Source organism: Pogona vitticeps, chromosome 12 (genome assembly GCF_051106095.1).
Source record: "Pogona vitticeps strain Pit_001003342236 chromosome 12, PviZW2.1, whole genome shotgun sequence".
Taxonomy (NCBI): Eukaryota; Metazoa; Chordata; class Lepidosauria; order Squamata; family Agamidae; genus Pogona; species Pogona vitticeps.
The window spans coordinates 12,413,890-12,430,682 of record NC_135794.1 but is presented as its reverse complement, the minus strand read 5'-3'; the positions used below and the strand labels follow the sequence as shown (position 1 = coordinate 12,430,682).

Here is a 16,793-nt window from a genome sequence, read left to right as displayed (position 1 = left end):
TCTTCCTCAGCCCTAGCTTTTATCTCTTTTACTTTTTCTTCAGTCTTATCTCTGATTTCTTTTAACTTAATGTCTTTTTGCTGATTATATTTTTCAAAATCTTGCTCACTTTGTCTGACCTCAGCCTCATACTTTTCTCTTTCCGAAATTTCTTCAACTGATAAATTGTTATTTTTCTTATTTAGGAATGTTAATTTTAATTGTGCCATTCTCATTCTGTGTTCCAGTTCCATCTCTTTCATCCTCATGGCCATTCCCCTTTTCTTGGCATCTGCCTCTGCCTGACTGATTTCAGATCTTTCTCTTAAGTCTAATTCCCTCATCTTCAGTTCATGCTGTTGGGCTAGGAGCATTTTTCTGAGTTCTGAGGTCAGTTCTCCCGTGCTGTCACCTTGCACTGAGCCAAATTCATCCTCAGAACCTTGGTCAACCTGGGGGTCTTTCACTTCACCCATTTCTGCCATTTGGCTTCGAGTCAAGGGCATAATCCCCCCCCAGCACAGGCTGCTTCAAAAAGTCAAGCCTCAAAATAAAACGACCACTTTTTTTTTTCTTTTGCCTCAGAACCAGCTTTCCCTATAGATTGCTGCTGTCCTTTCAGCACTAACTTGCAACAGTTGCGAGCTAGAGTCTACCCCCTTCTGCTGGGCCTCTCAGCAGACAAGCTAGCTCACTGCTATTTCACAGTTTTGCCTCAGCTTTTTCCCGCCAAAACAGGCTGCCTCAGAGCACCCTAATCTAGTCTCCCCAGTTGGCACGTTCTTCTACTAGCGCACCTCCCCGTGAGGTACACCTAGAAGATTACCTACGCGCCTCAGATTGTCCCTGACTAGACCCCCCTTGCTCTGGGCACACTTGCCAAGGCTTTGCTGGACCGCTGGACAACTGGACCAGTCGTATCCCACACGCTGGACACCAATCAATGTGACAAACCCAGACCTACTGGGATCTGCCACACGTTAACTAAGCTGCCACCAACCATTCCCTGTAAGAAGTCACACAGACCAGGGATGGATTTTTAACCAATAAAAGAATAAGGTTTATTTAAAACAACACACAGGCAAAATAAAATGATTAGGTGAATAAGATATAGTAACGTGGCTTAGTCTCATTCATACATGCATACAGTTTGGTTCACACAGAACCCTTAACTTGAAGCACAGACCCTGAACCTATCAGTTCTGGCTAACCATACAGACACCTGAACCTATCAGGTTGGTACTGACACACAGTAGTACCCTGTCTGACACACAGACTCCCACACCAGCTTCTTCCCAGCTGCTGCTTCTTCACATCCCAGCGTCTCCTAAACTCTTCACACACGCTCCACATATATATACAGTACAGCCCCTCCTCCTGATGTCCCGCCTTCCACTCCCCATAGGATGGAACTTTCCCTCCAAACCCATGACAGACAGGTAACATCAGTGCTGTATGTAACAAATGTGTCATTTTAAAACCAGGTAGAATTGTTTATTGTTACAGTACAAGAAATAAAAGTTCAGTCATTGTCATTAGCTCTCAACTAAAACAACATTCCTTTATATTCTCTATTGCCTACTTGTCTCTCTCAACTCCAAACTCCCAAAACTAAACTGCCTCCCTCCTCTTCTAATCTCCCTCCTTTTTCTTCTTCCTTAGCTCTGCCCCACCTATTGGTGCATGCAAATCTCAGCATAAATATTCATTAGCAGCAGGGTGAATGCTACAGATGCAATTTTGGAGGGGGAACCAGCTTTTACCAATTCCTCTCCCCCCTTTTGTTATCTCTGCTGCTTCAGATGCCGCTTCTCCTAACACAGAAGTCCCTAACCCCCTGGTCCGCAGCCTGGTTCTGGTCCATGGCCTGAGCTGGACCGGACCACAGAGAGAGACCTCCACCCCACCCCCACATGCACTCCCCCCTGCACAGCCCATTTGCACCACAAGTGCTGGACCATCCTTTGCGCATGTGTACTAGAGCTCATGCACTCACACAAGTGCTGCACCGCCCTTTGCACATGCGCCCATGCAAGAGCATGCATGCTCCTTCGCGAATGCACACAAGCACAGGGGGGCCTGCCCTCAGCCGGTCCGCAGGGCTAAAAATGTCAGGGACCGCTATCCTAGTGGACCATCCTTCCCACCCCTAGTTAGGGGGCCCTGGAAACAAGGGGTTCCAATCTGTTTCAAGAGCTTGCCTGAAATCCAACCAGTTCTTGCCACAACAAAACCCCGCCTCCAACTAACACAAATCTTATGTCATATGGCTGGAAGGAAATATACTGATAATATCAGCAATGAGCAAGGTACAATAAAGAGAACAACATATCTGAAGAAATCTTAGAAAATAACCCTGTAATTACTAAAAGCAACAGGAACTGTGTGTCCAGTTGTGCAATTAAATTGCGCAATCTATGTTGCCTGGGTGTACCACTTGGAAAAGTTATGCCTATATATCTGCATTACATGGTTTCAATCCTGATTCCAGCCAGTAAAACCTGTTTAGTTTTTAAGATGGCACACAATTCTTTGTTTTTTACCTGAACCTTGGAGATCCCAGTCAACTGAGTGGAAAACTCCATTGACATTTTCTAATCTGCATCCTTAGCAGCATCTGGATCCTCTTTAGGGACTGATAAGATTCAGTCCTCATGATATGAGGATCATATGCGGACTCAAAAAGTAGGGATAGGAAGAATTGCTGTATCATTTTAATCTGTGAAGGTTTTTTCGTGGTGCAAATTGTTAGGAGAATGAAATGTGTACTGAACTTGACACAGAGGATGGAGATTTGGGTATGCGTGCACTTTTATGATTTGGGCATGATTTTGACATTTGGATGTGGCACACACAACATAAAAAGGGAGCTGAAGAAAGATAACGTAACTGAGGCAAACAATGTAGACATGGTTGTGTGTATTCAAATAACATTCGTGGGATGAGTGGGATTAAATATATAGAAAGTGGAGTTGGTGGTTCACCTCCACTATGAAAACTCCATCTCTGAACTATATTCCATCGGAGGGACCAGCCCTGGCTGACACCAGTATTGATCAAGACCATGCGTATGCACCAGCCTGTGTCCATGTGCAGAAGAGAACATGATGGAATGAAGAGAAATAAGACTGTTCTGATTATGGGATTAGGAAGGAGGAAGAAAGGAACGGGAAGGAACGAAGAGAAAGAGGGAGGAGTAGGCTGGCTGAGAAAGGAAAGGGTAAAGTCCAAATGTTAGTTCCAAAATCATTACAACCATGTGTTCTTTCCTTAGGCTTTGTCTGTCAGCGCAACCAACTCTCCTTCAACTTCTGCCAGACTCTTCTGCTGTTAGGAAGGTGCCATCTCCCAACAGTTAGCATACAGTGTTGTAAGACCTGCCACCACCATAGCCATTGGGATCGTGGAAATGAGCGTGCCTCCAGAAAGTAAATGCTTCTGTTTTCAGGGACCTCTTGGAGGATGAAGAGCCTTAAGGAGCAAAGTTACCTCAAAAAGCAGAGCTTTTTAAACTTGGCCACTCATTATGGTTTCCTCCAGCAGGATCTTGTGTGGTGCTCTTAAATAAACAGCTTTTTTTTCATCATGCTTAACTCTGGCTGTCTCATCCAACTGCACTAAAGAATACCACAGCAACATCTCCTGGCCCTGATATATTGCAAAAGGAAAATATGATTTATTGTGTGCAAGACTGACCATAATATCATGCAGTTGATATTTGAGTTGGAAAGCAGCATGACCATGGAAGAGCAATAATTCTGAGATAATTTCAGAAGTGCTTCTGGTGCTATTATTTGACTATACAGTATTCAGGTTTCACTTGGTGTTGGCAGGCCAGCACAAAACTCTTGACTATTTCATTAAAAACAAACACAAAGCATTTTTATATGTTATGAAAATGAGCATCTAACAAAGTGTAGTTTTACTATTACATATTTACTGCATTGATAGTGATATTCTGTATTGCTGATGTGAGGACCTCAAACCATCTGAGTTTGGTCCCTTATTTCAAAGTGACTGAGCTGGTTTCATTAGTGTAGGGATGGATAATGTATGGCCTGCCAAACATTGCTACAGTGCAAGTCCCATTATACCTCACAACTGGTTACACTGGCTGAGGCTGATGGGATTTCAAATACATCTGGAGTGCCAATCCACCTCTACTTTAGAGATACCAAACAGAGGTTTCATTTTAACTTGAATTGGACCAGCTGCTCCAATCTATCTGTGATTCTCCCCACCCACCTCTTAATGATGCCTGCTTTTGGTTAGCAGTCTCTTTTCACTGGACTGCAGGTACTGGTACACTGAACAAGTCCAAGAGTACCTAAAGTACGAGTACTCGGATTTTCTGGATCCATTTCAATTGGATTTCAGGCCGGGTTTTGGTACAGAGATTGTCTTTGTTGTCCTGTACAATGATCTTTGCTGGGAGTGTGACAGGGGGAGTGTGACCCTGTTGATACTCCTGGACCTCTCAGTGGCTTTCGGCACCATTGACCATTGTGTCCTTCTGGATAGGCTGGCTGGGTTGGGAGTTGGGGACACCGCTTTACGGTGGTCCCGCTCCTTCCTGGCTGACCATGTCCAGAGGGTGGTGCTGGGGAAACAGTTGCTCTGTCCCATGGCGTTTATGTCATGGGGTTCCTCAGGACTCGATACTGTCCCCCATGCTGTTTAACATCTACATGGAACCGCTGGGAGAGGTCATCAGGAGGTTTGGGCTGAGGAGTCAGCAATATGCTGATGACACTCAGCTCTACCTCTCGTTTTCCACCAATCCAGGTGAGGCAGTCTCTGTGCTGAACTCGTGTCTGGACCTGATAATGGACTGGATGAGGGTTAATAAATTGAAACTCAGTCCACACAAGACGGAAGTGCTGTTAGTGGGTGCTTTGCCGGACAGGCTGGAGGGCCATTTCCCTACCCTGAATGGGGTTACACTCCCCCTAAGGAACAGGATCCGCAGCTTGAGGGTGCTCCTAGACCCCAGTCTAACTCTAGAAGCCCAGGTGGACTTGGTGGCCAAGGGCGCCTTCCTTCAGCTGCGGAAATTGTACCAACTACAGCCATACCTGGACGAGTGGAGTCTCATTACAGTTACACACGCACTGGTAACATCTTGTATAGATTACTGCAATGGCCTCTATGTGGGCTGCCTTTGAAGACAATCCAGCAACTGCAACTGGTCCAGAATTGAGCTGCGCAGCTGCTGAGTGATGGGGCTGCTAGGGGACACATCAAGTTGATACTGTTTAAATTACATTGACTACCAGTTGCTGCCTGGGCCCAATTCAAAGTGCTTGTTTTGACATATAAATCCCTAAACGGCTTGGGCCCTGGATACCTGAAGGACCGCCTCCTTCCATATGAGCTACCCGACAGTTAAGCTCTAGCCAGGGGGCCCTTTTGAAACAGCCGTCCCTCAAGGAGGCAAGAGGGATGGCTTGTAGACAAAGGGCCTTTTCGGCAGTTGCCCCCAAACTAATGGAACGCCATTCCAGTTGAGATTCATCTGGTGCCAATGCTGATGACATTTCGGTGCCAGGTCAAAACCTTCCTGTTCCAGAAGGCTTTTAATTGAAATAGTATCAACTGTGGGTCCTGATGGCAATTTTTAGGGTATATATTTTAATTGCATTTTAATTGTTTTACAGTGGGGTCTCGACTTACGAACTTAATCCGTATTAGAAGGCAGTTCTCAGGTCGAAAAGTTCTTAAGTCGAATCTGCATTTCCCATAGGAATGCATTGAAAACCATTTAATCCGTATCTGCTCTTTTCGGCCATAGAAACTAATGGGAAGCTGCTATTCCGCCTTCTGCCACTAGAGGGGGATATTTTTTCTTTTTTCCTTTTAACCTAAGATGACTTAGCTTTTTAAAAAAGGAAAAAAACAGTTCATAACTCGAATCTAAGTTTGTAAGTTGAGTCCATATATTCCTATGAGAGCGGTTCGTAAGTCAACGTTCGTATGTCGAGCCGTTCATAAGTCGAGACCCCACTGTATCTTTTTACTGTATTTTAATTGTTTTAAGCTGCCCAGAGACCTTTGGGTAGTGCAGGCGGCATACAAGTTAAATAAATAAATAAAGTGGTTTCAGTTTGTCTTTGTAACCTACACTTTACTTACAGTTTAATATTGTGGCTGTATTTCCTGTATAAGTAATTCATACCAGTGTGTACATTGGCAAGAAAAAATTATATTTAATTTTTCCCTCTTCTCTTTCTAACCTACATTGGAGGAATGACTCAAGGTTGGTCTTGACATTGGTCTCCCTCTGAATCTCAACTTTGTGTGATTAAATATTTTTGTTAAATATACCCTTCAAACTGTGAAAAGTGTATCTATCTGAGTCTTTAAAATCTGATGGCTGCAATCCTTTGTGAAATTCCAGAGATTATTGTGTTTCATAGCTTCTCTGACTTGCTATTAGTGCATAATAAATATAGCTGGTTTTCAGCATGGAAGATAAGAAGCACTACAGCAAGTTATATATCAGCTATATGTCATATATATTTCATCTTTACCCACAGTATGAGACCCTTTTATTTAAATGTACCTACATCTCTATATGTACACTCTTCTTTGCTGTCCATGGGCGCTATATCATGGAATTTCTTCAGCAGTTCATCACAGATACAAAGGAATTAATACAAAACTTTTTTTCTAAAGCAATACAATGTATTACTGTTTAAGAAAAACACAGCTCTCTATCACATAAAATTAAATTGATACAGTAAAATAAGATCTGCGTGCTTTCTCGTCAATTTTTATTCCACAATATCCCTGCCTCCTCTTAAAAAATCTCTGGAGAAGGAAAAATGATCAACCTGATGTTTTTTGATTAAAGGTTTTGTTCTCTTGTATACACACAGCAGCATCTCCACGTATCTATTTTCAGAGAGCAGAACGTGGACAAAAAATTGAAAGTAAAACTATTTTTAATTCCTATTCAGAAGCAACCCTAAACATCTCCAGATTTTAAACTGATCACATAAATTGAATGGACCAATATTGCTTATCTTGAACTAGAATGGTTGTCACTATTCGTATACCAATACCCCCAGACAGCAGTGGTGGCAGCCCCTCTCTTCCTTCCAATCACTCCTGGAGTGCTGTTCAGCTAACGACTCAGCAGCCTTGCAGAGGGAGTCCTCCTTCCCATTGTCAGGAGTGGCTAGCTAGCGGGAGCGATTGGAAGGAAGCGAGGGGCCACCGTCACTGCTGGATGTGTGACTGAACTGAACTGAACTGAACTGAATTTTGCTGTCAAAAGCTTTCACGGCCAATGGTTGTTGTGGGTTTTTTGGGGCTGTTTGGCCATGTTCTGGAGGTTTTTCTTCCTAACGTTCCTCCAGTCTCTGTGGCTGGTGTCTTCAGAGGACAGGAGCTAGAATTCACAAAGCAGAACACAGACAGAATTCTAGCTGGCAAAATGTTAGGATCATGAACTGAATTTTATTGGCCTGGCATGTTTCAAGCATCACTTGTTAGCATCTGTCCAGCACTGATGACCACAAAGAGTAATTTGGGAGCAGGAAAGCCAAAGACTGTCTTTTTGACTCTCTGATCTCTACTTCCTCCTACATCTATTATTAGACTGATATTCTCAGGGTCTTTCTGTCACTCTTGCTTCCTTTCTTTCTTGACTCTAAATAATAATTATGTTGTGGCCCTCTCCTGTGTGCCCACTAAGTAGGTCACATGTCTATCTAGTTATTAGTAGGGTTTAGGCTCTTCTACCTTGAATAAAGTTTGTTTGTTTTTAACTGCTTCTCATGCTTTATTGCACGACTAACAGCTTACATGTCTACACTTACTCTGCTAATGAAAGAAATCTTCAGATTTCTCTCTTACTTTGTGAACAATAAGTCTCAGCTGTCAACGTGGATAACAGAACTTTCAGTTCTGCAGTTGACCTTTGTACATAGCTATTAATAACTATGTACAAAAGTCAACTGCAGAACTGAAAGGGGCCCTATGGATCATTGAGTCCAGCCCCTGTCAAAAAGGCATAGTGGGAAATTTAACTCCCAACCTCTGCCTCCGCAGCCAGATACCTAAACCACTGAGCCATCCATCCATTCATGACTGTGTAGCATTTAACTCACACTCTCTACTCACAAATAAGCACCACCTGCTAAATACAGGAACAATAATTGCTTTCTTATGAAAAACAAGGTCAAGAAACAGAGCTGTCTCCACTCTGTTTAGGAAACAGATAAGGGACACAGGGCATGAACAAAAAAAGGAGAGCCAACACAGTTCATAAATATGTGAGACACAATCCTACACCACCAACTGTCAAAGCCAGCATGAATGTTTTACTTATAAACTCTATATGTTGTTGTATTTAATTCAATATGTCCAAAGAAGTGAATTGTCCACAAAAGCTCACGTTACAATATAGTCTTTAAGGGGTCATAACATTTTTTTTCTTTATTATGGGGATTGTTTGTTTGCTTTCCTTTTGTTTTGTGTTGTTTCTTGGCGATAGGCTTTAACATATACATAGTTTGACCTTGAGCCAAGACAGAATGTGTGTTAAGGTCTATAATAATGATGCTTTCAATCTACAGGCCACTAAGATCTTGCGCTCTTGGCCACCCTGAAAGTCAAATCACATATTAAGAGAAATGAGAATTCCCTGCTATTATGAAAAGGTTCCCCAGGCGGTCAGGGCCTTCAAGGTTCCACACTTGCACAATGAGACTGAAATGAAGTCTCAGTTTACTGTCCTACACCTAATCACCAAAACTAATTCAGCTAAATGGGAACATTCAGAGTGAGATGCTCTCATGCAAGGTCTTTCTCCCCTTAAGGGAGCTCCAGTTCTAATGAGGTGCTAACTATATCATCTAGTAGTGCAACTGTCCGGTTCAATCCAGGCTCAACCTGCTGTTTGTGTGCCTCAGGGAAGAAGCTTTGATAGGAGAGCCTTTGCCCCAGGGCAAATGATCAAGTGATTCCAGGACCCAAGTACCTGCTTTTGGTCCTCTGCTTTCACCCACACAGGCCCCAGCCAGTATGCCTAGGGGTCAGAGACAAGGGAGTTTCCAAAAGATTTGCAGGGCAACCAGATTGGAGAAAGATCGCTTGGTTTGTCCCATTTCTAGGTCAACTGGTTAGGGCAGGTGACACCTTGTCAGCCTAAATATACAGTGGATTGCAAAATTTAAAAAAGTGAAGCATACAAGAATAATTCAAAAGCAATTCATTATGTAATAACTGTGACGGCCTTCCTCACGACTCACAAAGGGAGGTCGTCACGTCACTTTAAAACACTTTACTCCACTTTACTGCCACCAGCCATTCCTTATAAAATAAATTATACAAAAGGCCAGTATAACTTTCAAAATAAAAACTTAGTTTATTGAGTACAAACATAAAGGAATGGTAAATCACTATTAAAGAAAGTGCATGATGCCAGGGACTACTTCTGATGGTCAGAGAGCTGAAAAACAGATCAATAACCATGCACCATGCAACAATCAAAAGAAAACATCTGCCCTAAAGTTGGGAACCTGGAATGTTCGGACAATGACCCCTGGCTTTTCTGACAACCTGCAGGAAATAGACGACGTGCGCAAGACAGCTGTTATCGACATTGAACTGAGTAGACTGCGGATGGACATTGTTGCCCTGCAAGAGACGAGATTGCCAGACATGGGATCTGTCAAAGAAAAAAACTTCTCAGGGAAAACCATTGAACGAGACCAGGAAATATGGTGTTGGCTTTGCAGTCAGAAATACTCTGCTGAGATCCATTGTTCCACCTACTGTGGGGAGTGAAAGAATCCTGTCTCTGCAGCTCCACTCATCAGCGGGACTGGTCACCCTCATCAGTGCATATGCACCAACACTGTCATCCACAACAGAAGTCAAAGACAAATTCTATGACGATTTGGCAGCTACTATCAAAAACGTCCCTGAGAGAGAACCGCTGTTCATTCTCGGAGACTTTAATGCTAGAGTTGGTGCTGATCACAACTCTTGGCCCACCTGTCTAGGCCGTTTTGGCATTGGGAAGATGAATGAAAATGGCCAACGTTTGCTGGAGTTTTGCTGTTATTATGGTCTTTGTGTCACCAACACATTCTTTAATACAAAGCCTCAACACAAAGTTTCCTGGAGACATCCAAGATCGAAGCATTGGCATCAGCTTGATTTGATCCTCACTAGACGTTCTAGCTTATCTAGTATTACGATCACACGCAGTTACCAGAGTGCTGATTGTGACACTGATCATTCCCTGGTGTGTAGCAGAATAAAACTGCAAACAAAGAGATTGCATCACACTAAAAAGGAAGGAAAACCACGTATAGATATCAACAAGATTCGCAATCAAAGAAAAGTGGAGGAATTTGCCCAAGCGCTTCAGGAAACCCTTCCAGGCCCGGCTGATGCGAATGCACCTGAACGATGGGAACACTTCAAGAACGCTGTTTATAACACTGCCTTGTCCACATTTGGCAAGAAGACCAAAAAGACGGCTGACTGGTTCGAAGCCCATTCAGAGGAGCTGATTCCAGCCATCGAGGATAAGAGGAGAGCTCTAGCAGCATACAAAGCCTGTCCTAGTGAGTACAACTTGCAGGCTCTTCGAGCTGCTCGTAGCCAAGTCCAACAGACTGCCAGGAGATGTTCCAATGATTATTGGCTTCAGCTCTGCTCTCAGATACAGATAGCAGCGGACACAGGTAACATCAAGGGAATGTATGATGGTATCAAGCAGGCTTTAGGTCCAATACAGAAGAAATCTGCTCCCTTGAAGTCTACTACAGGCGTGATCATCCAGGATCGAGCACAGCAGATGGAACGCTGGGTACAGCACTACTCTGAGCTATATTCTAAAGAGAATGTAGTAACGGAAGAGGCACTAAATAACATTGAGTGCCTGCCTCTCTTGGAAGAGCTGGACAGTGAACCAACTTTAGCAGAAATAAAAGCAGCCTTGGATTCCCTTGCCTCTGGCAAGGCACCTGGAAAGGACAACATCCCCGCTGAAGTTTTGAAGTGTTGTAAAGAGATCATTGTGATGATTTGTGTTTTTATGTGTATTAGAATGGGATATGTAGTCCTAAGATTGTCCCAATAGCATCCATTTTGATTTAAAGTCTGCTCTGTAGTAGGAAAGTTTTACATGCTGTTTCAGAGAAGCTTCGCTCTCTGGTTATCTCGTTGCTAAGATGAGCAGAGAGCAGAGACTTTCATAGTCAAAATAATTCTGCCACAAAGAATGATAACAACTGAAGCTCCATGAGAAAGTTAGGCGGAACAACAAGACCCAGGAGGGGGTGTTCCTTATGAAGCCTTCTGGGAAGAAGAAGGAAGTTAGTGAGGAGTTGGAAAAAGATGGAGTTTGCCTGAGAAAGGGGCAGACACGTGCTTTTCCCATAATGGACTATTTTTCCTACCATGGACTGGTTTTCATCTAGCATCAACCTTTGAAGACCCAAGACACGTGAGATGGATTATTTATGCTTTTTGTTAGTTAGCATAATTCTATTTCATTATTTTTTCAGCTGGAGTGGGGGGAGTGGAGTGTTCCGTTGGTATTGAATGAAAATGTACCTACTAAACTATTTTACTATCAACTGAATTCTTTTCTAAAGCAATTCTTTTCAATAAAGCAGTAATGATTAAATCTGCAGGTGTTAGTTCTTGCACAGACTGGCTGAATGTCTAATTGGCCACGTGTGTTTGCTACCCAAAGTTCCAGAGCCAGATTATTCTGAGTATAGCTCAAGGATGTGTCTGTGTGTGTTGCTTTCTTAATAAGGAGATTGGCTTTCTGAGGAAGAAATTTAGACAGGACCTGGCTGAGATCTAAGTGGCTCTGCTCAGCAGTTAGAGGTTTGTCTGGATTTCGTACTCGTCCCAATTTCCGGCACCCCCATAAATCTTCTTGGAGATAAGGGGCTGCTTATAATCATCACCACTGAGCTGTATGAACTCTTTTCTCTTTGCTGGAGAGAAGGTGGAGTACCACAGGACATGAAGGACGCAAACATCGTCACATTGTATAAGAACAAAGGCGACAGGGGCGACTGCAATAACTACCGTGGTATCTCTCTTCTCAGCGTTGTAGGGAAGCTGCTGGCCCGTGTTGTGCTGAAGAGACTTCAGGTGCTTGCAGACAGAGTGTATCCAGAATCACAGTGTGGTTTTCGAGCTAACAGATCCACCACTGACATGGTATTCTCCCTCCGACAGCTGCAGGAGAAATGCAGGGAACAACAACAGCCACTCTTTGTGGCCTTCATAGATCTCACAAAGGCCTTTGACTTGGTTAGCAGGGACGGACTTTTTAAAATACTTCCCAAGATTGGATGTCCACCTCAACTCCTTAATATCATCAGGTCCTTTCATGAGGAAATGAAGGGCACTGTAGTTTTTGATGGCTCAACATCAGATCCCTTTGACATCCGAAGCGGAGTAAAACAAGGCTGTGTCCTTGCGCCAACCCTGTTTGGGATCTTCTTTGCTTTGAAGATGGGGAAAAAAGTACCCTCTGTCCTCAGAGGAGTAGAAGACGTCTCACGAGCAGTCCTCGTTTTGCACAAGAGATCTACAGGGTGGAGCCTCAACATACAGTATCTCTCTGAAACAATAAACTACCACTCAAGAAGAATAAGATGAAGACATCCCATGAACTGTTTCCATGATTCCCCAAAAGAGACCTCCAGTCGAAGCCGTAAAATACAGCCTGCCTAATCAAATCTACAATGGAATATCTAAGACCTCAACCATATACATGCTGATCATAGGTGCATGTAAATCCTATGCATATCTTAATCAGATGTACTAAAGAATCTTGTGATACCCCCCCAAAAAAATAAAGAAAAAGAAGGAGACAAAGACATTCCGCAATCTGTCCTCGTTTTCCCCAGAAAATGATCTCCAGGCTGAAGCCCTAACATTCAGCCACTCGCGGAAACCAAAGTTTGGCTCTCAATAAGGAGGAAGCGAAGACATCCTATAACCTGTCCTCGTTTTCCTCGGAAATGGACCTCCAGAGTGAAGCCCTAAAATTCAGCCACATTGAAATCAAAATTCTGCCATCAAAAAAGAAAGGATGAAGACATCCTGTGATCTGTCCTCACTTTTCCCAGAAACAGATCTGCAGGGTGGAGCGTCATAAGACAACCACTATCCAAAACCAATATTCTGCTGTCAACAAGGAAAAGGTGAAGGCGTTCAAATATCTGTTGTCATTTTGATCTCTGGGATCAATCACCCTAATTGCAGCCAATATCTGAAAAGGAAAATCCCTTGTCAAGGAGCAGGAGAAGAATTGAATTCACAATTGAATTGTGGATTGACCCCCGTTACTCACAGCAAGAGACTGTGGGTTGAAGCCAGTATTTGAGAAATTATTATCTGATCCTGCAGCCAGGACCTGGGGTGAGGGGGAAACCCTCTAAACAAGGAAGAGAAGGAGACACCCCACCAACGGTCCCCATTACTCCCTGCAAGAGACCCCAACTGCAGCCAGGATCTGAAAAGCAATCCCCTCTCAAACTGACAACCTTCTTCCCAGTAAAAGACTTCCCGGGTGAATCCCCCACTTTCAACCCCTCCCTGAAACAAAGATCCCTTCTGAACGCGGAGGAAAAGAAGACCTGGTACGAGCTGACTCTGTCCTTCCCAGCCAAAGACCTCCAGGATGAAGCCCCTAATTGGACCCGGTATTTGAAAACGGGATCCCCTCTCCAGTCAGAGGAGAAGAGGCCTTCGTGATTACATCTAAATGGGGGAATTTCGCTTAGCGATGATCGGTTCCCTGCTTCGGGAACCGATTTTCGCTTTACGACAATCAAAAACAGCTGATTGTCAGGTTTCAAAATGGCCGCCGGTTGAAGAAAATGGCCCCCCGCTGTGCTTAGGGCCGGATTCCTCACTGCACAGGCATGGAAAATGGCGCCCCCTATGGAGGATCTTTTCTGGACAGTCAGTTTGCAGTCCATTGGAACGCATTAACCAGGTTTTATTTCATTTGACGATGTTTTCGCTCTACAGCGATTTCGCTGGAACAAATTAACATCGTCAAGCGAGGCACCACTCTATTCTTGAAGTCATGGCTTAGCTGCTCCAGCAGCACAGTATCTGGGTGTTGCATTAACGCCATCAGAGGAGCAGTTCTGAAGGCGCTCTTGTGGCAGAGAAGCCGTGAATTTGATCTTGTTTGAAAACACAGAAGATGTTGGCCAAAGAGTTGAGCTGCTGGAGGGTTGCACAATAAGCTTTCTGTTAGAATGTGTTCTTCTGAGAAGGTTTCTTATCAAAAGAGAAAAAGACACGCTCACAGCTGCCAGCTCTGGGGAGACTTTGAAAGATTCTTGTGCAAGCACAGCCAGATTGAGTGGAAACGGCCTGGTCGAAGGGCTTGCTGGGTCTTGGCCAATGTTTCTCCCGTATTTTGAGCTGCTTTTAATGCAATCAGACCAGTGATTCCTCTCGGGTGTTCTGTCAGTTCTGACTGAGACCTGATCTCTGGGATCATGGACCGAGATTCCTTTCGTCTGTGACTTGCAGACAGCGATTCGAACCTGAGGTCCTTCTGCGACCAAAACATGAGATCTTCGTGGAGTGGTGGCCTTCCTCCAGCATCCCTGACCGTGGTCATAATTCCTCAACATGGAACATAAGTTTTGCTAAGTTAGAATGTGTGGAATGCTTTAGTGTGTAAATCTTTTAACTTTTTAAAAATTTTCCATTAGGTTTGTGGGCCAAAAAGCCATGGAAGGTAGTCTGTCTGTCCTCACGGTGAGCAAGCCTTCCACAAGGAGCACCACGATGGAGACCGGTGGAAGTGTGGGGACCCTCAGGGCAGTTTGGGCAACGACCGGAGACATCGCCCATCCTGCAAATGGCCATCTGAGCCAGCAGCGACCGAGGCCACTGAGGGCACGGGGACGACTGGGAGAGGGGAGCAGTTCACCTCACCGAGGTCGTGGGCCGCCACTCCCCTCTCCTTGTGGCCTGGAGTTCTCTGCCCTGATGCCTGCTTCCAGACAGAAGGAAATAAATCTTAATTTTAATTGACATTTGTGAGGAAACTTTGCTACCGTCCGTATCATTTTTCATGTCAATGTGTACGTTATTATAGAGAATGTATTCAAGTTTCCCACCTTGTAAAACGGCTATACTTTTGATTCTTCTTTATTAAAATGTGATACAGAAGTTTTCACAAATTTGAATGCAGTCTTGTTTTTGTTAGCTTTGTGTGAAAGAGGGATTCTGTCCTGCGTTGATTACTGAATTCCACCACCTTGGGGATTAAATACGTGGAGTTTGCTGATCTGAAAGAGCCCTAGCTGAGTTCAGACCCGGGGACGAAATCACAAGGCTCTTGGAGAGCAGGCTTTGCCAAGCCAAGGCCTTCTGGGTGTCCGGGATTACAACTCTCCCAGGCCTCAGCCAGCATGTCTGGGGGTCAGAGATTGGGAGGGGGTGTTTCCGGCAGCCAGATTGAAGAAGGTTGCCTTCCGTTCGAGGAGAGAATTCTCCTCCAAGGCTGAACGCTTCCTCTAGAATTGGTTGGGGGCTCTGTGCCCGAAATGGGCAAGACTGAAACCGAGGGCAGATGGGTACAAGGCCCGAAGGAGAAGAGGGAGCTCGTTTCCTTTGGCCTCCTCTGCCACGTCGCTCAAGCTGCTGCCGGAGAGGAGAGGTTCATTTTTGGAGAGTCCTCGACGGATTGCTTGCTTCGTCCCATTTCTTGGTCAACCTTCTCCTGGTGAGGCCACCCAAGGTTCCCCGTAAACATTAAAACACCTGGTCAGCCGAAATACACCATGGATGACAAAGTTTTAAAAAGTGAAGCATACAGGAATAATTAAAAAGCCATTTGTTCATTATGTAATAACAAAAGGCATTTTTTAACTTTCAAACCCCGCTTAAAACGAATGCATGTCCAGCGTCTTGGAGCATCCACTCAATCCTAGATATTAAAAGCCCCAAAACCCAAAAAAAGCATTTATCATTTAGTCTGCAGGTTACTTCCCCCCCTTCATTTTTACTTCTTAACTCCAGTGTCGTACTTCCAAAATTGATTTATTACTCCTCTTTTACCAGTTTTAAAAGGCCATCTATAAAATTTCCTTAAAGAATTTTCTATGCGATCTATTAATATCCTCTCAATATAATCTGTATCTTGATTTCTGAGCAGAACAGATCTTTTTGACCCCTGACCATAAATTTCTGCCTCTAAATTCACCCCTGTCTTCCCTTTAACGTCATTTTCCATCAGGATAAACGCCATGTGTTTTCCCACCTTCTCTCCACCCCTCCTTTCCTCACACAGAAAGTAATATAAGTAATTTACACTATGAGCAAGTTTGGCCAGAGGGGAAGCTAAAGGGTAGATAAACATATGTAGCTATAAACTTTATTAATAATAATAGATGCTTTGGTGTTTATGATATATATGTAGAGCTTAAATATAAGTGAATTACTATATTGATTTTATAGGCAAGATTAGATATACAATGTTTTTCTTACCTGTAAAAGTGGAGACCCCTCAGAAAGCGGGCCAAGAGCTTCTGTGTGGTGAAGTGTGTGTGGTTAAGCTACTTTCATGATGAAATCAAAATTGTTGATGATAAATATCGGATAGAAGGATATGCAGATGAAAGAATCTATAGAGATTTTACATCCCTGGCTTACACGTGGAGCAAAGGAATATAACAAAATGGAGAAAATACTTGCCGAATGTCTTAAATGGTTGATAAGTACAAGTGCCTAAATTAGATTACATATTCTGACCACAATTGTTTAGAAGGTACTGATGACAAACCAGAAACATG

General features: G+C 43.7%; 1 protein-coding gene across 3 annotated transcripts in view; it reads left to right on the top strand.

Annotated features, from left to right (window-relative positions):
• ADAMTS7 (ADAM metallopeptidase with thrombospondin type 1 motif 7) overlaps positions 1 to 14,856 on the top strand; it is a 134,365-nt gene extending 119,509 nt beyond the window's left edge. For 2 of the 3 annotated variants that reach the window (XM_020813218.3, XM_078380867.1), the window contains one exon: positions 3,254 to 6,302. In XM_020813218.3, the coding sequence (XP_020668877.3) occupies positions 3,254 to 3,411 (158 nt within the window). In that variant the 3' untranslated portion in view covers positions 3,412 to 6,302. Of the gene's footprint in view, positions 1 to 3,253; positions 6,303 to 14,705 lie in introns of those variants that run through there. The other variant, XM_072982307.2, reaches the window with a different exon arrangement.
• Positions 14,857 to 16,793: the final 1,937 nt, after the last annotated feature.